The sequence below is a fragment of the Electrona antarctica genome, assembly GCF_951216825.1.
Source record: "Electrona antarctica genome assembly, contig: scaffold_297, whole genome shotgun sequence".
NCBI classification, from domain to species: domain Eukaryota; kingdom Metazoa; phylum Chordata; class Actinopteri; order Myctophiformes; family Myctophidae; genus Electrona; species Electrona antarctica.
Window position 1 is genome coordinate 130399 of NW_027638365.1, and position 15019 is coordinate 145417.

The 15019-nt window shown below is 47.5% G+C and overlaps 1 protein-coding gene across 1 annotated transcript in view; it reads right to left on the reverse strand.

Annotated features, from left to right (window-relative positions):
* The window catches only part of LOC306918139 (failed axon connections homolog), an 88225-nt gene that overhangs the window by 51729 nt on the left and 21477 nt on the right, over positions 1-15019 (reverse strand). The window contains exon 4 of the mRNA XM_079531020.1: positions 7389-7606. Within this exon, the coding sequence (XP_079387146.1) occupies positions 7389-7606 (218 nt within the window). The remainder of the gene's footprint in view (positions 1-7388; positions 7607-15019) is intronic.

The window sequence follows — 15019 nt, forward strand, 5'->3', positions numbered from 1 at the left end:
CAACTGGTCTAAATGAAAGACGTTGATTATCCAATGCCTACATATTACACTCACACCTGGTTTAGGTATGCGGTCTAGTCTAACTTGGACTCAGGGGGGTGGACGCCTCTGCCTTGCATAGTCCCCAGTGAATAGGCAGGTTGCCCTTCACTGGTAACCTTACATTGGATTTTAAATATATGAAGGTATTGTAGGCTGGGATTTTACAAAAAAGCCCCCCTTTTAAATGCATACATACATACATACATACATACATACATACACACACACACACACACACACACACACACACACACACTCAGACAGACAGACAGACAGACAGACAGACAGACAGACAGACAGACAGACAGACAGACAGACAGACAGACAGACAGACAGACAGACAGACAGACAGACAGACAGACAGACAGACAGACAGACAGACAGACATACTTATAAGGTATGCCATCTGGTGGCTAATGAACCAAACACATTCTCAGAAGTTGAAGCAGTTTTAGAGGACCCACTTTTAGGCCAGTGCAACAGAGCATGCTTTTGCCTTTTTTTAAAACCTTACCCATTTTAACCAAATACATACATACATACATACATACATACATACATACATACATACATACATACATACACACACACACATACATACATACATACATACATACATACATTCATTCATACATACATACATACATACATACATACATACATACATACATACATACATACATACATACATACATACATACATACATACATACTTATAAGGTATGCCATCTGGTGGCTAATGAACCAAACACACACTCTCAGAAGTTGAAGCAGTTTTAAAGGACCCACTTTTAGGCCAGTGCAACAGAGCATGCCTTTGCCTTTTTTAAACCTCACCCATTTTAATCCAATACATACATAGATACATAGATACATAGATACATACATACATACATACATACATACATACGTAACATACATACATACATACATACATACATACATACATACATACATACATACATACATACATACATACATACAATGTACAATGCTGACAGAATATGGACAATGTGTTTTCAGTGTAATTCCCATAAGAGCGTATATATATATAGGGTGTGTTTAACTGGAGTTTGACAAAGCCTGAGATCTCCCTCTGCATCTGTTACACAATAAACAGCCACGGTGCAATGCTCGCTTTTCACCACCAGAGGTCAGCAGTCAGTGTGCTATGATATCCACCATGTTTTTAAACCACCATGAGCTGAGGTCATGTGACACACACTGGTCACATTTACATAATGTTTGTTCTTCCAGTGCAGGAGGAAGGAGAAAACTGGAGGGGACTGACTAACCTGTATATATATATATATATATGTACTTTGACCCATTTAGACCTGAGAACAGATTCTACAAATGTCTTCTAAATTCTTGACAGTTCTTTCTGATGCTCAAAGTTGCTCAAACATTTTCATGTCAAAGACCCCCAAAAATATATGTAATTGGCCGCCGACCCCCCACCTGAAAATATGTTGTTCCAGGGACAGATCTACAAGCTCGTAGCGCAGCACTACAAGCTTGTAGATCTGCTATTTTTCAATAGCTAAAGTATAATGCAATATGTCCAGAACTCAACCGCCCGTCTACTCACCAATACCCGTTCCAGAGATCATATTACACCAGTCCTCCGTGACCTTCACTGGCTACCGGTTAAACAAAGAATTATTATTAATGCTTAAAACACCAAAAGGGGTTCCCACCCAGAATGGGTTAAAAACAAAATCACACCTGTGTGAAGTGAGGGGTGCTTTACCAACCTTTATCATCTTACATCATCGCGATATCATAACATAACATCATATGTCGATTTAAACATTAACATTAAACTATGTTCGTTGTTAATGGCATTTAATGTTTGAGTTGGTGACAAAACAGACATTAAACTATGTCCATTGTCAATGGCGGTTTTAATGTTTGTATAGGAAAGTTTGGACAAGGAACATTTTCTCTGAATCAATTCAGAGCTTTTGGACAAAAGGGGAACCTGCTGTGGCCTCCTGAATCCTGCCGTGAAGGTTGAAAAGGGGAACCTGCTGTGGCCTCCTGAATCCTGCCGTGAAGGTTGAAAAGGGGAACCTGCTGTGGCCTCCTGAATCCTGCCGTGAAGGTTGAAAAGGGGAACCTGCTGTGGCCTCCTGAATCCTGCCGTGAAGGTTGAAAAGGGGAACCTGCTGTGGCCTCCTGAATCCTGCCGTGAAGGTTGAAAAGGGGAACCTGCTGTGGCCTCCTGAATCCTGCCGTGAAGGTTGAAAAGGGGAACCTGCTGTGGCCTCCTGAATCCTGCCGTGAAGGTTGAAAAGGGGAACCTGCTGTGGCCTCCTGAATCCTGACGTGAAGGTTGAAAAGGGGAACCTGCTGTGGCCTCCTGAATCCTGCCGTGAAGGTTGAAAAGGGGAACCTGCTGTGGCCTCCTGAATCCTGACGTGAAGGTTGGGTGAGGAATATAGGCTACTTGTTGTTGTTATTATTTGTTTTGAGCAATGCATTGCCTATTTATTTGAGGACTTCATGGATTACTTGATTTTTGGAAAATAGAAGAGCTGCAATCTTTGATTCTGATTGTTATACAACTAGTAGGCTGGTACAGGGGTTCTCAACGTTTTTGGTTGGGGACCCCCGGGAATACTTTGACCATGTCTTGCATCTTTTTATATATAATCTGGGGACCCCCCCAAAATAATGTCGGGACCCACCGAGAAACCCTGGGCTAGTGGTTCTCAAATGTTTAATTTGCAACGACCCCCCCTTGCCTCTTAAGTGTACACATGAAACCAAATGGACTCTTATGGGTCCATTTGGTTACATTTGCACAGACCTGTTACGGTCATTCAGAACCAGCTCCTTGTGTTTCTGGTAATATTTTGTATGTCTGGCAAAAATGGAATTTTGACAAAAATGTCCATCACAAGCCAGCATGGCGATGACCCCTGACCTCCGCCGTCCTACCCATAGATATGTTAAATAATAGATGCCTCATTGGCCACTGCAAATCACTGGATCCACGCGTATATCGACGTGAGGGCGGACGTGCGGAAGGCACGCTATACCGCCACGCTGCCACTCAAGTGACTACTGGCCAATCACAGCGAGTCTTTTTCCGGGACTTGTCAGACCCGAACGTCCGCTCTGTGACGCACACGGAAGCTTCTGTGAAGCCCTAGTCTCTACTGTGAAGCTCTACTGTGAAGCACTAGTCTCTACTGTGGAGCACTAGTCTCTACTGTGAAGCACTAGTCTCTACTGTGAAGCACTAGAGTAGTCTCTACTGTGAAGCACTAGTCTCTACTGTGAAGCTCTACTGTGAAGCACTAGTCTCTATTGTGAAGCACTAGTCTCTACTGTGAAGCTCTACTGTGAAGCACTAGTCTCTACTGTGGAAGACTAGTCTCTACTGTGGAGCACTAGTCTCTACTGTGTAGCACTAGTCTCTACTGTGAAGCACTAGTATCTACTGTGAAGCACTAGTCTCTACTGTGAAGTACTAGTCTCTACTGTGAAGCTCTACTGTGAAGCACTAGTCTCTACTGTGAAGCACTAGTCTCTACTGTGAAGCTCTACTGTGAAGCACTAGTCTCTACTGTGAATCACTAGTCTCTACTGTGGAGCACTAGTCTCTACTGTGGAGCACTAGTCTCTACTGTGAAGCACTAGTCTCTACTGTGAAGCACTAGTCTCTACTGTGAAGCTCTACTGTGAAGCACTAGTCTCTACTGTGGAGCACTAGTCTCTACTGTGAAGCACTAGTCTCTACTGTGGAGCACTAGTCTATACTGTGGAGCACTAGTCTCTACTGTGAAGCACTAGTCTCTACTGTGGAGCACTAGTCTCTACTGTGGAGCACTAGTCTCTACTGTGGAGCACTAGTCTCTACTGTGGAGCTCTAGTCTCTACTGTGAAGCTCTACTGTGAAGCACTAGTCTCTATTGTGAAGCACTAGTCTCTACTGTGAAGCTCTACTGTGAAGCACTAGTCTCTACTGTGGAACACTAGTCTCTACTGTGTAGCACTAGTCTCTACTGTGAAGCACTAGTCTCTACTGTGAAGCACTAGTCTCTACTGTGAAGCTCTACTGTGAAGCACTAGTCTCTACTGTGAAGCACTAGTCTCTACTGTGAAGCTCTACTGTGAAGCACTAGTCTCTACTGTGAATCACTAGTCTCTACTGTGGAGCACTAGTCTCTACTGTGAAGCACTAGTCTGTACTGTGGAGCACTAGTCTGTACTGTGGAGCACTAGTCTCTACTGTGGAGCACTAGTCTCTACTGTGGAGCACTAGTCTCTACTGTGAAGCACTAGTCTCTACTGTGGAGCACTAGTCTCTACTGTGGAGCACTAGTCTCTACTGTGGAGCACTAGTCTCTACCGTGGAGCACTAGTCTCTACTGTGAAGCACTAGTCTCTACCGTGGAGCACTAGTCTCTACTGTGAAGCACTAGTCTCTACTGTGAAGCTCTACTGTGAAGCACTAGTCTCTACTGTGAAGCACTAGTCTCTACTGTGAAGCTCTACTGTGAAGCACTAGTCTCTACTGTGAATCACTAGTCTCTACTGTGAATCACTAGTCTCTACTGTGAAGCACTAGTCTGTACTGTGAAGCACTAGTCTCTACTGTGGAGCACTAGTCTCTACTGTAGAGCACTAGTCTCAACTGTGGAGCACTAGTCTCTACTGTGGAGCACTAGTCTCTACTGTGGAGCACTAGTCTCTACTGTGGAGCGCACTAGTCTCTACTGTGGAGCGCACTAGTCTCTACTGTGGAGCGCACTAGTCTCTACTGTGGAGCACTAGTCTCTACTGTGGATCACTAGTCTCTACTGTGGAGCACTAGTCTCTACTGTGGAGCACTAGTCTCTACTGTTGAGCACTAGTCTCTACTGTGAAGCTCTACTGTGAAGTACTAGTCTCGCGTTGCCAGACTGCTGCCAAGGAATCTTGCCCTCACTTGAGTACAGACGGCCCAGAGCCGAAGGAGGCGTCTACCTTTCTGTGTCTATGGAGATAGACGGCCCAGAGCCGAAGGAGGCGTCTACCTTTCTGTGTCTATGGAGATACAGACGGCCCAGAGCCGAAGGAGGCGTCTACCTTTCTGTGTCTATGGAGATACAGACGGCCCAGAGCCGAAGGAGGCGTCTACCTTTCTGTGTCTATGGAGATACAGACGGCCCAGAGCCGAAGGAGGCGTCTACCTTTCTGTGTCTATGGAGATACAGACGGCCCAGAGCCGAAGGAGGCGTCTACCTTTCTGTCTATGGAGATACAGACGGCCCAGAGCCGAAGGAGGCGTCTACCTTTCTGTGTCTATGGAGATACAGACGGCCCAGAGCCGAAGGAGGCGTCTACCTTTCTGTGTCTATGGAGATACAGACGGCCCAGAGCCGAAGGAGGCGTCTACCTTTCTGTGTCTATGGAGATTCCTTTCTTTCCAAAACCCTTGAACGTGTTGTCTCTAACCAGCTTTCTCTCCATCTCTCAGAGAACAACCTGCTGGATCCCAACCAGTCAGGATTCAAGAAGGCACACTCCACGGAAACTGCACTCCTCGCAGTCACAGAAGCACTACATGCTGCCCAGGCTGCTTCCCACTCTGCAGTCCTGATTCTCCTAGACCTATCGGCGGCATTTGACACAGTGAACCACCAGCTGCTCCTAGGCACCCTAGCTGATCTAGGCATAGGCGGGACGGCGCTGAAGTGGTTCTCCTCCTACCTCTCTGACCGGACTTACCAGGTTTCTTGGAAAGGTTTGCTATCACCCCCCCGCACCCTCCAAACTGGGGTCCCACAGGGATCTGTACTTGGTCCCCTCCTCTTCTCACTGTACACTAAATCCCTTGGCACCATCATCTCTGCTCACAATATATCCTATCACTGCTATGCCGATGACACACAACTGTTTCTATCCTTCCCCCCCTCTGCCACCCAGGTAGAAGAGCGCATCACTGCATGCCTGGCTGACATCTCACAGTGGATGTCTTCCAACCACCTCAAGCTGAACCCAGACAAGACTGAGCTTCTGTTCTTCCCAGCTAAGTCCTGCCCTATGCGGGAGCTAACTATCTCCGTAGACAACGCCCTGGTAAAGTCTGTCCCGACAGCCAGGAACCTTGGTGTTGTCCTGGACAGTCAGCTCTCGTTCAAAACACACATCACAGCTGTCACTAGATCCTGTAGGTTTACACTCTACAACATACGACGAATTAGACCGTTCCTCACCCAGGAGTCAGCCCAGCTCCTAATCCAGACAACAGTCTTGTCAAAACTTGACTATTGCAACTCCCTCCTTACTGGCCTACCGGCATGTGCACTTAAGCCCCTCCAACTGATCCAAAATGCCGCAGCACGCTTGGTCTTCAACCAGCCAAAATTCTCACACGTCTCCCCCCTTCTCCGCTCGCTCCATTGGCTCCCGGTCGCTGCCCGCACAGAATACAAAACTCTGATGCTGGCATTCAAAGCAACCAAAGGCATGGCCCCCCCATATCTCACAAGTATGATCGTACCCTACAAACCCTCCCGCTCACTCAGATCAGCCAATGCAGGGAAGCTGGAGGTACGTTCACTAAAAACGCCGGGACAACGCTCCACACGTCCCAAACTCTTCTCTCTTCTGGCTCCAAAACTATGGAATGCACTTCCCATTGCAGTCAGAACTGCAGCCTCACTCCCAATCTTCCGCCGTAGTCTGAAAACCCACCAAATTGTAAATTGTAAATTGAGATACAGACGGCCCAGAGCCGAAGGAGGCGTCTACCTTGCTGTGTCGATGGAGATACAGACGCCCCGGAGCCGAAGGAGACGTCTACCTTTCTGTGTCTATGGAGATACAGACGCCCCGGAGCCGAAGGAGGCGTCTACCTTTCTGTGTCTATGGAGATACAGACGGCCCAGAGCCGAAGGAGGCGTCTACCTTTCTGTGTCTATGGAGATACAGACGGCCCAGAGCCGAAGGAGGCGTCTACCTTTCTGTGTCTATGGAGATACAGACGGCCCAGAGCCGAAGGAGGCGTCTACCTTTCTGTGTCTATGGAGATACAGACGGCCCAGAGTCGAAGGAGGCGTCTACCTTTCTGTGTCTATGGAGATACAGACGGCCCAGAGCCGAAGGAGGCGTCTACCTTTCTGTGTCTATATGGAGATACAGACGGCCCAGAGCCGAAGGAGGAGTCTACCTTTCTGTGTCTATGGAGATACAGACGGCCCAGAGCCGAAGGAGGAGTCTACCTTTCTGTGTCTATGGAGATACAGACGGCCCAGAGCCGAAGGAGGCGTCTACCTTTCTGTGTCTATGGAGATACAGACGGCCCAGAGCCGAAGGAGGCGTCTACCTTTCTGTGTCTGTGATCCTACCTAGCAGCGTGGCCAGTGTCCTCATGTCCTTCTCCATCAGGGCGTACACCTCCTCCCTGGAGAAGCGCCCGATGCCGTGGCCGTACATCTCCCGCTTGACGATGCCGCCGGTCAGGTGACTGAGGATCCACTTGAGGAGGTCGCTGAGCGGACCGCTGACCGACAGCATCCGCTGGGTCTGCTCCAGGTTGTCTACCCACTGGCAGTACGCTATGGTCCTGGTGAGAGGGAGGGAGACGCACGCACGCACGGACACACGCACGCACAAACACACAAACACGTTTGTATTACTATATAGGGTATGCGCTTGCACAAATTGAGTGGCCAAATCGACTTGGCAAAGTGAGTTTAACATTGTTTAATGCAATCAGATAGGACTTTTCTGATTGGATGTATGGGCTGTCAATCAGATAGGACTTTTCTGATTGGATGTATGGGCTGTCAATCAAATAGGACTTTTCTCGCATAACATAGCTAAAATAATAATGATTTTAACGTAGATTGGCTATCTTTCGGTGTGTGACATCACCGCAAAACTAGGTAGCCTATGTTTTACTAATTGTGAACATGTCTCTAATAATATTTTGGGTTACTATGCTTGTAAGGACTTCAAAGAAGTATGTTAGTTTTTTAGGGGAATTATTTTACCTTAACTCTGAAACTTGCTGCTCGCTACCAAAAATATATCTGCTCACAGTGCCACTAAACTACAAACTATAAATATATCTGCTCACAGTGCCACTAAACTACAAACTATAAATATATCTGCTCACAGTGCCACTAAACTACAAACTATAAATATATCTGCTCACAGTGCCACTAAACTACAAACTATAAATATATCTGCTCACAGTGCCACTAAACTACAAACTAGACATAACTCTCTAACACTAAACCTAACCTCTGCCTAATCTCAACGGTAACAGGTACGGTCGCCCCTTTTCCATCTCGCCCCACTACTCTACCTAGCTGTAAATAACAGGTACGCTCGCCCCTTTTCCATCTCGCCCCACTACTCTACCTAGCTGTAAATAACAGGTACGCTCGCCCCTTTTCCATCTCGCCCCACTACTCTACCTAGCTGTAAATAACAGGTACGCTCGCCCCTTTTCCATCTCGCCCCACTACTCTACCTAGCTGTAAATAACAGGTACGGTCGCCCCTTTTCCATCTCGCCCCACTACTCTACCTAGCTGTAAATATCAGGTACGGTCGCCCCTTTTCCATCTCGCCCCACTACTCTACCTAGCTGTAAATAACAGGTACGCTCGCCCCTTTTCCATCTCGCCCCACTACTCTACCTAGCTGTAAATAACAGGTACGCTCGCCCCTTTTCCATCTCGCCCCACTACTCTACCTAGCTGTAAATAACAGGTACGGTCGCCCCTTTTCCATCTCGCCCCACTACTCTACCTAGCTGTAAATAACAGGTACGGTCGCCCCTTTTCCATCTCGCCCCACTACTCTACCTAGCTGTAAATAACAGGTACGGTCGCCCCTTTTCCATCTCGCCCCACTACTCTACCTAGCTGTAAATAACAGGTACGGTCGCCCCTTCTCCATCTCGCCCCACTACTCTACCTAGCTGTAAATAACAGGTACGGTCGCCCCTTTTCCATCTCGCCCCACTACTCTACCTAGCTGTAAATAACAGGTACGCTCGCCCCTTTTCCATCTCGCCCCACTACTCTACCTAGCTGTAAATAACAGGTACGGTCGCCCCTTTTCCATCTCGCCCCACTACTCTACCTAGCTGTAAATAACAGGTACGGTCGCCCCTTTTCCATCTCGCCCCACTACTCTACCTAGCTGTAAATAACAGGTACGGTCGCCCCTTTTCCATCTCGCCCCACTACTCTACCTAGCTGTAAATAACAGGTACGGTCGCCCCTTTTCCATCTCGCCCCACTACTCTACCTAGCTGTAAATATCAGGTACGGTCGCCCCTTTTCCATCTCGCCCCACTACTCTACCTAGCTGTAAATAACAGGTACGGTCGCCCCTTTTCCATCTCGCCCCACTACTCTACCTAGCTGTAAATATCAGGTACGGTCGCCCCTTTTCCATCTCGCCCCACTACTCTACCTAGCTGTAAATAACAGGTACGGTCGCCCCTTCTCCATCTCGCCCCACTACTCTACCTAGCTGTAAATAACAGGTACGGTCGCCCCTTTTCCATCTCGCCCCACTACTCTACCTAGCTGTAAATAACAGGTACGGTCGCCCCTTTTCCATCTCGCCCCACTACTCTACCTAGCTGTAAATAACAAACATAATTCATGTTGGTGATTATATAAAAGGTATTATCATATTCATTTGTCATTGTTAGGTTCACTCTGTATATCCACGGGCATAATAGCATGATGATCCCATTGCAAAACATGGGCTACATGGAAGAAATGTGTTTAATAAAACGAAATGAACTGCTAGAAGGTCCTAAATTAACTTAATTAAGCAGTCACCGTCTCTGTGTCATGTTATTCTTTCTTAATTTTACAGAGTATAGAGATCGACTACTATACAATGAAATAAATCTGTATACAAGATTATTTCGGGTTTCAGAGAGGGAGGGAAATACTAAATTAACTGTTAACTACATTAAAACATTTCACGGGGGCGAGTTGGTAAAGGGACGAGTCGTTTGGTATTCATCTCAACCTGATCTCATTCCCACCAGATTCCATTGGTTCTGCCACACTGTCTGTCACCAGTACAACTTCTCCCAACTCTCACTAGGCCTGGCTCTCACCAGTACAACTTCTCCCAACTCTCACTAGGCCTGGCTCTCACCAGTACAACTTCTCCCAACTCTCACTAGGCCTGGCTCTCACCAGTACAACTTCTCCCAACTCTCACTAGGCCTGTCTGTCACCAGTACAACTTCTCCCAACTCTCACTAGGCCTGTCTGTCACCAGTACAACTTCTCCCAACTCTCACTAGGCCTGTCTGTCACCAGTACAACTTCTCCCAACTCTCACTAGGCCTGGCTCTCACCAGTACAACTTCTCCCAACTCTCACTAGGCCTGGCTCTCACCAGTACAACTTCTCCCAACTCTCACTAGGCCTGGCTCTCACCAGTACAACTTCTCCCAACTCTCACTAGGCCTGGCTCTCACCAGTACAACTTCTCCCAACTCTCACTAGGCCTGGCTCTCACCAGTACAACTTCTCCCAACTCTCACTAAGCCTGGCTCTCACCAGTACAACTTCTCCCAACTCTCACTAAGCCTGGCTCTCACCAGTACAACTTCTCCCAACTCTCACTAAGCCTGGCTCTCACCAGTACAACTTCTCCCAACTCTCACTAGGCCTGGCTCTCACCAGTACAACTTCTCCCAACTCTCACTAGGCCTGGCTCTCACCAGTACAACTTCTCCCAACTCTCACTAGGCCTGGCTCTCACCAGTACAACTTCTCCCAACTCTCACTAGGCCTGGCTCTCACCAGTACAACTTCTCCCAACTCTCACTAAGCCTGGCTCTCACCAGTACAACTTCTCCCAACTCTCACTAAGCCTGGCTCTCACCAGTACAACTTCTCCCAACTCTCACTAGGCCTGGCTCTCACCAGTACAACTTCTCCCAACTCTCACTAGGCCTGGCTCTCACCAGTACAACTTCTCCCAACTCTCACTAGGCCTGGCTCTCACCAGTACAACTTCTCCCAACTCTCACTAGGCCTGCCTCTCACCAGTACAACTTCTCCCAACTCTCACTAAGCCTGGCTCTCACCAGTACAACTTCTCCCAACTCTCACTAGGCCTGGCTCTCACCAGTACAACTTCTCCCAACTCTCACTAGGCCTGGCTCTCACCAGTACAACTTCTCCCAACTCTCACTAGGCCTGGCTCTCACCAGTACAACTTCTCCCAACTCTCACTAGGCCTGGCTCTCACCAGTACAACTTCTCCCAACTCTCACTAGGCCTGGCTCTCACCAGTACAACTTCTCCCAACTCTCACTAGGCCTGGCTCTCACCAGTACAACTTCTCCCAACTCTCACTAGGCCTGTCTGTCACCAGTACAACTTCTCCCAACTCTCACTAGGCCTGTCTGTCACCAGTACAACTTCTCCCAACTCTCACTAGGCCTGTCTGTCACCAGTACAACTTCTCCCAACTCTCACTAGGCCTGGCTCTCACCAGTACAACTTCTCCCAACTCTCACTAGGCCTGGCTCTCACCAGTACAACTTCTCCCAACTCTCACTAGGCCTGGCTCTCACCAGTACAACTTCTCCCAACTCTCACTAGGCCTGGCTCTCACCAGTACAACTTCTCCCAACTCTCACTAGGCCTGGCTCTCACCAGTACAACTTCTCCCAACTCTCACTAAGCCTGGCTCTCACCAGTACAACTTCTCCCAACTCTCACTAAGCCTGGCTCTCACCAGTACAACTTCTCCCAACTCTCACTAAGCCTGGCTCTCACCAGTACAACTTCTCCCAACTCTCACTAGGCCTGGCTCTCACCAGTACAACTTCTCCCAACTCTCACTAGGCCTGGCTCTCACCAGTACAACTTCTCCCAACTCTCACTAGGCCTGGCTCTCACCAGTACAACTTCTCCCAACTCTCACTAGGCCTGGCTCTCACCAGTACAACTTCTCCCAACTCTCACTAAGCCTGGCTCTCACCAGTACAACTTCTCCCAACTCTCACTAAGCCTGGCTCTCACCAGTACAACTTCTCCCAACTCTCACTAGGCCTGGCTCTCACCAGTACAACTTCTCCCAACTCTCACTAGGCCTGGCTCTCACCAGTACAACTTCTCCCAACTCTCACTAGGCCTGGCTCTCACCAGTACAACTTCTCCCAACTCTCACTAGGCCTGCCTCTCACCAGTACAACTTCTCCCAACTCTCACTAAGCCTGGCTCTCACCAGTACAACTTCTCCCAACTCTCACTAGGCCTGGCTCTCACCAGTACAACTTCTCCCAACTCTCACTAGGCCTGGCTCTCACCAGTACAACTTCTCCCAACTCTCACTAGGCCTGGCTCTCACCAGTACAACTTCTCCCAACTCTCACTAAGCCTGGCTCTCACCAGTACAACTTCTCCCAACTCTCACTAAGCCTGGCTCTCACCAGTACAACTTCTCCCAACTCTCACTAAGCCTGGCTCTCACCAGTACAACTTCTCCCAACTCTCACTAGGCCTGGCTCTCACCAGTGCAACTTCTCCCAACTCTCACTAAGCCTGGCTCTCACCAGTACAACTTCTCCCAACTCTCACTAGGCCTGGCTCTCACCAGTACAACTTCTCCCAACTCTCACTAGGCCTGGCTCTCACCAGTACAACTTCTCCCAACTCTCACTAAGCCTGGCTCTCACCAGTACAACTTCTCCCAACTCTCACTAAGCCTGGCTCTCACCAGTACAACTTCTCCCAACTCTCACTAGGCCTGGCTCTCACCAGTACAACTTCTCCCAACTCTCACTAGGCCTGGCTCTCACCAGTACAACTTCTCCCAACTCTCACTAGGCCTGGCTCTCACCAGTACAACTTCTCCCAACTCTCACTAGGCCTGGCTCTCACCAGTACAACTTCTCCCAACTCTCACTAAGCCTGGCTCTCACCAGTACAACTTCTCCCAACTCTCACTAGGCCTGGCTCTCACCAGTACAACTTCTCCCAACTCTCACTAGGCCTGGCTCTCACCAGTACAACTTCTCCCAACTCTCACTAAGCCTGGCTCTCACCAGTACAACTTCTCCCAACTCTCACTAAGCCTGGCTCTCACCAGTACAACTTCTCCCAACTCTCACTAGGCCTGGCTCTCACCAGTACAACTTCTCCCAACTCTCACTAGGCCTGGCTCTCACCAGTACAACTTCTCCCAACTCTCACTAGGCCTGGCTCTCACCAGTACAACTTCTCCCAACTCTCACTAGGCCTGCCTCTCACCAGTACAACTTCTCCCAACTCTCACTAGGCCTGGCTCTCACCAGTACAACTTCTCCCAACTCTCACTAGGCCTGTCACAATCATTACGTAATCGCCTGTTTCACACTTTTTTGAGATAATCACAATTATTTTTTGCAGAATCTTCAAATCGTTTTCATGTTGAAAAATGTCAAAAAATAGTTGATCTTCGTGACATGCTGCTTGTAGATCAACTATTTTCGCTATTTTGCAAAACAATTTGGAAAGAAGACAAAAAAATGTGTTTGTGATTTCTTGGCATATTTAAGTTATTTATATCTGCAACTTGTGATTACGAAGCCTAAAAGGCAAATAGAAATACAAATTGTAACTTTCCAATGTTCAATGCCAAAATATAACACAATTAAATGTTAATCACAAATATTTGTGTGACAATAGAGGGCATGCGATGCATGCATATAGTGAGTGGCAGATCGAGTGGCAGATCGAGTGGCAGATCGAGTGGCAAAGTGAATTTAATGTTGTAGGATTGTTCTGTTTGGATGTATGGCCGTTTTGGGTGAGGTGACGTCACTGAGCCGCGGGGGGTCAGCGCTCACACAACACATCTCTCTGTTTTTACTAACACGTCTGGATATCCCTTAGTATGAATATCCCTTAGTATGAATATCCCTTAACTCTCACCAGTAAACTGAAGTATGAATATCCCTTAGTATGAATATCCCTTAACTCTCACCAGTAAACTGAAGTATGAATATCCCTTAGTATGAATATCCCTTAACTCTCACCAGTAAACTGAAGTATGAATATCCCTTAGTATGAATATCCCTTAACTCTCACCAGTAAACTGAAGTATGAATATCCCTTAGTATGAATATCCCTTAACTCTCACCAGTAAACTGAAGTATGAATATCCCTTAGTATGAATATCCCTTAACTCTCACCAGTAAACTGAAGTATGAATATCCCTTAGTATGAATATCCCTTAACTCTCACCAGTAAACTGAAGTATGAATATCCCTTAGTATGAATATCCCTCAGTATGAATATCCCTTAACTCTCACCAGTAAACTGAAGTATGAATATCCCTTAGTATGAATATCCCTTAGTATGAATATCCCTTAACTCTCACCAGTAAACTGAAGTATGAATATCCCTTAGTATGAATATCCCTTAGTATGAATATCCCTTAGTATGAATATCCCTTAACTCTCACCAGTAAACTGAAGTATGAATATCCCTTAGTATGAATATCCCTTAGTATGAATATCCCTTAGTATGAATATCCCTTAACTCTCACCAGTAGAAGTATGAATATCCCTTAACTCTCAGCAGTAGAAGTATGAATATCCCTTAACTCTCACCAGTAGAAGTATGAATATCCCTTAACTCTCACCAGTAGAAGTGCTCCTCCACCATCTTGGTGATGGCGTGCGACACGGCCCTATATCCCTTAACTCTCACCAGTAGAAGTGCTCCTCCACCATCTTGGTGATGGCGTGCGACACGGCCCTATATCCCTTAACTCTCACCAGTAGAAGTGCTCCTCCACCATCTTGGTGATGGCGTGCGACACGGCCCTATATCCCTTAACTCTCACCAGTAGAAGTGCTCCTCCACCATCTTGGTGATGGCGTGCGACACGGCCCTATATCCCTTAACTCTCACCAGTAGAAGTGCTCCTCCACCATCTTGGTGATGGCGTGCGACACGGCCCTATATCCCTTAACTCTCACCAGTAGAAGT